General features: G+C 56.5%; 2 protein-coding genes across 2 annotated transcripts in view; one reads left to right on the forward strand and one right to left on the reverse strand.

Annotated features, from left to right (window-relative positions):
- GUITHDRAFT_135513 (hypothetical protein) overlaps positions 1–432 on the forward strand; it is a gene marked incomplete at both ends in the record, with an annotated part of 2287 nt that extends 1855 nt beyond the window's left edge. Inside the window, 3 exons of the mRNA XM_005836719.1 lie at positions 83–130; positions 268–303; positions 400–432. Coding sequence (XP_005836776.1) covers positions 83–130; positions 268–303; positions 400–432 — 117 coding nt within the window. The remainder of the gene's footprint in view (positions 1–82; positions 131–267; positions 304–399) is intronic.
- Positions 433–2295: 1863 nt separating this feature from the next.
- On the reverse strand, positions 2296–2967 carry GUITHDRAFT_44574 (hypothetical protein; the record flags this gene model as incomplete). Its single annotated transcript, XM_005836720.1, has 1 exon — positions 2296–2967. A coding segment is annotated over one exon (672 nt), but the record flags the coding sequence as incomplete, so codon positions are not given.
- Positions 2968–3952: the final 985 nt, after the last annotated feature.

Here is a 3952-nt window from a genome sequence, read left to right on the forward strand (position 1 = left end):
GTTCCCCTGCTCCTCCTCCTCCTCCTCCTCCTCCTACACTAGCCCACTCCCTTTCGTGTGCTTTCCAATCACTTTCTTCCAGGATGCAGTTTTAGCGGCAGCAGAGTTGGTGGAAGGCGCGAGAGCACAGGTGAGCAAGGGAGGAGAGGGAAGGTGGGAAAGGGGGATGGGGGTGGGGAGGAGGAGGAAGTGGAAGGGGAGGGGAGGGAGAGGAGAAGCGAGGGAGGGAGAGCAGTCAAAGGAGGAGAATAGTGACTCTTGGTTCAGTGGGAAAATTTCCAGGCTGAGGCGATCGAGCAAGGGGTAAGGGAGGAGGAGGAGGAGGAGGAGGAGGAGGATAGCAGCTAACAGGACGGCAGAGCAACATCGAATCTTTCCCCATCGATGACATTTCAGCAGTCGTTGCGTTTTTGTGACGTTGCGAAATCATGAAATGCTGACTTGACTTGACTTGTTGTCTTTCTTGTTTTCACCTGTCTTTTGATTCTTTCTAGTGCAATCAGAATAAATTTTTAATGAGAACCTGCAACATGAACTCTGAATGATCAAGAGCGACCAAAACAACAGGCGGCCGTGAAAAATTTCAGCGGACTATCGTAGGAAGGAAAACACAACAAACACAAGGGGGAGCACATACGAATGATCAATGGAGGTGTGTTGATGAATCATAGTGTGCGTGAATGTCGTAACTAGAGTCCCTGACGGAAGTTTAGGAAAGCAAACGCAACTTGAACAGCAACAACCATCACGACCACAACCACGTTCGTCATCGTCATCATCATCATCATCGTCATCATCATAATTTCCATAATTGTCATCATCACCACCACCACCACCACCATCTCAATCAACAACAACAAAAACATCGTCATCATCATCATTTCATCACTATCACCTGAACTTGTGATGAGTCGAGTTAAAAGACTCATGCCCGTGGTGCTGATGTGAGCTGCTCTTGCTCAGGCAGGGCACCTGAGATAAGAGTGAGGACATAGAAGTGAAGGTGATGATGGCGAGCAGGAGGAGGACATGGGGGGAGCAGGGGGAGGCAGGAGAGAGCAGGAGCAGGAGCAGGGGGGGGGAGGAGCAGGAGCAGGAGCAGGAGCAGGAGCAGGAGCAGGAGCAGGGGGGGGGAGGAGCAGGAGCAGGAGCAGGAGCAGGAGCAGGAGCAGGAGCAGGAGCAGGAGCAGGAGCAGGAGCAGGAGCAGGAGCAGGAGCAGGAGCAGGAGCAGGATGGGAAATGAGAGCAGATGAGACGAGGAGGAAACAGGGGTTGTAAGATCTGACCAGTGTTCTGAAAGGTCTCTTGGGCCCATGCAATCTCGTGTGGTTCTTGGCCTTGATGAAGAGAGATGAAGGAATAGTCTTGTCCTCCGAAAGCTGCGCGTTCTAGTTACTCCTCCTCCTCCTCCTCCTCCTCCTCCTCCTCCTCTCACCTCAAACTCTCCCTCAAGTCTTCCTGCTGGGATTCCCTTGTCAATAAGATCAACTTGGAACTGGTTCAGTCCGTCCTCCGCATCCTTCAAGCTCACTGTCCCACACCTGCTCTCCTTGTTACCTCAAGGCCATCACCAACACAACCAACATCTTCTCCTCCACCACCACCACCACCACCTCCTCCTCCTCCTCCTCCTCCTCCTCCTCCTCCTCATCCACCACTTCCTCCTCCTCCTCCTCCTCCTCCTCATCATCATCATCATCATCATCGCATTCATCTCGAATGCTAAGTCACCCGATAAGATCGTCAGAGTTGGCAACGTCATAGTCCATGACAGAGAGGCTGATCTGCTCAAAGCTGCTTCAAGTCAGAAACGTTCCTCTCCTCGACCTTCCCCCTCCCCCTCCCGTCCCTCCCCCGTCTCTCTCCCTCTTCTGTTCACTCCCCTTGACTCCCCTCCTCCCTTCCTTCTCCCCCTCTCCTCCTCTGTTCTCCCTCGCTCACCGCAGGTCTTGTCTGCTGAATCCCACCAGCCTCAGCTCCGGCAGTCCCGACGGGGACCAGTCGGGGTTCAGCGTTCCCAGCTTCACTTCCGTGTACCTTGGCTGCATGACGGAGTCGCCTTGGAACAGGATGTACGGGTCCGACTTTCCCCCCACGTCGCTGGCCTGCAAGTCAAAACCTTGGAGGCTCGTGAACTTGATCTTCCAGGTCTGCAGAGGAGGCAGGTCCTCCCCGTGCCGCAGGTGCAGGTGGATCCGCTCCGAGCTCGTCCTCTGCTGCGTGAAGCCCTTCACTCCCCGCAGCGGCCACCAGTGAGGACGCGGAGGCCTCAGCTGAAGGTTCAGAACGGCGGCCACGGGCTTGTGGTCGGAGGAAGAGACCTCGTTGCCGCTCCACAAGTCGCTGCACTGGGACATCAGCGTGTCGAAACTTCGCCAGAGGATGCGGTCGCAGTAGGCGGGGGAGCGTTCGGAGATGTACTGGATTCCCTTCTTTCTCTCCACCTTGAACGTAGGAGGATGCGTTATCTGTCCCTCGTGGAACCCGAGGAACGACTCCCGCTGCTCTCTCGCCTTGATGAGCTGGTCGTAGGACAGCAGCTCCGCAAACTGCTTCTCCTGCACCATCTTCTCGATCGTGTCAAACAGCTCCTTGGGCGGGGTTTTGGAGTTGGCTCCTTCCCCGAACACCTCGGGGTTAAAGTCGAGCCTGTAGTTCAGGTCCCCCATCCACGTCACGTGGTGGAACTGGCTGAAGAGGTCGCAGTTGGAGTATCGCCCGAGCTTCAGGCCTCCCGCGATCTCCGAGTAGTCCTCGTTCCTCCTCTTCGTCTGGTTCTGGTGGGCGGCGAGGTGCGAGGCAACGAACGCCATCGATGTATCCCACACCCACAGCCCGATCCCGACTCCTCCCTTGTTGGCTACCACGTGCCCCAGTCCGCATGCTTCCCCGTCGCTATGCAGCCCAAGGATCCCAGCCACAACGTCAAGCCGCGCCCACACCCCCATCCTCATCTGCCCCAGCGACTCGTCCTTGACTAAGGTGAAACTGTCGCCAAGGCACTTGGAGATGCTCTCCATGAAGTCGTCATGGCATGCCAGCTGCCCGCGGGGCTTGTACTCGCACTCTTGCGTGCCAACTACCACCAGCCCTGATCGGTCCACCTTCTCCCGCGGGAGCCAACTTGTCAAGTCGGCGGAAGGAACGGCATTCCCCACATTCCAAGTGCCAGCCAGCACGTTGATGTTGGTTGGGGAGCACGTGGTTTTGACGATCAGCAGCTGCGCGAAGATCTTGCAGGGTAGAAAATCTCCATGGGGGTCCTTGAGAGGAAGTTTTATCACCTCTACCTGCCCCAGCCCCTCCGCCTCCATGCTCTGCAGGTCCACAGTCTGCAAGTTGTCCAGACTGATGCGCGCAGTTCCGTAGCACACGGACTGCCCGATCCTCCTCGTCGTCTTCACAGTCATCTCGATCGCAGTCTCGTCGTTGATCTCGAAGGAAGCCACATGGTCGAAGTTCAGCACAGTCCCTGACATCACCTTCGTCTTCGCTTTCCTCTGACCCATCACCAGCTTCACCAGCGCGTTTGACAAGGTCCCTTCAGACAGAGCGACGGACTGGATCTTGATAGCGACTCTCCTCCTCACGTAGGTGGCAGAGTATTCCTTGGCCTTCTCCTTGGGGCTCATCCGCGCGGCATTCAGCCGGCTTCTCGCCTTGAGCTCCTTCACCTCGTTGGAGAGCGATTTAACGATCGAATCGAACTCGGCCACATTCGCCCGAAGCTCGGCGACCTGAGACCTCAGCGAGAGGATCTCCCCTTCCCTTCCTAGCTCGATTGCCTTGGTTCCCGACAAGTCGTGTGCGTTCACGTGGATCGCCATCTCGTGCGGTCCAATCTTTGACTCCAAATTTTCCGGCCACATTGCGTCCGCCCCCAACGCATCCTTCGGAGTGCTGATGGGCCAGGAGCGGAACAGGAGCTCCGGGGCCTTGGGAAGCTCGCTG

The sequence above is a fragment of the Guillardia theta genome (genome assembly GCF_000315625.1).
Source record: "Guillardia theta CCMP2712 unplaced genomic scaffold GUITHscaffold_16, whole genome shotgun sequence".
NCBI classification, from domain to species: domain Eukaryota; class Cryptophyceae; order Pyrenomonadales; family Geminigeraceae; genus Guillardia; species Guillardia theta.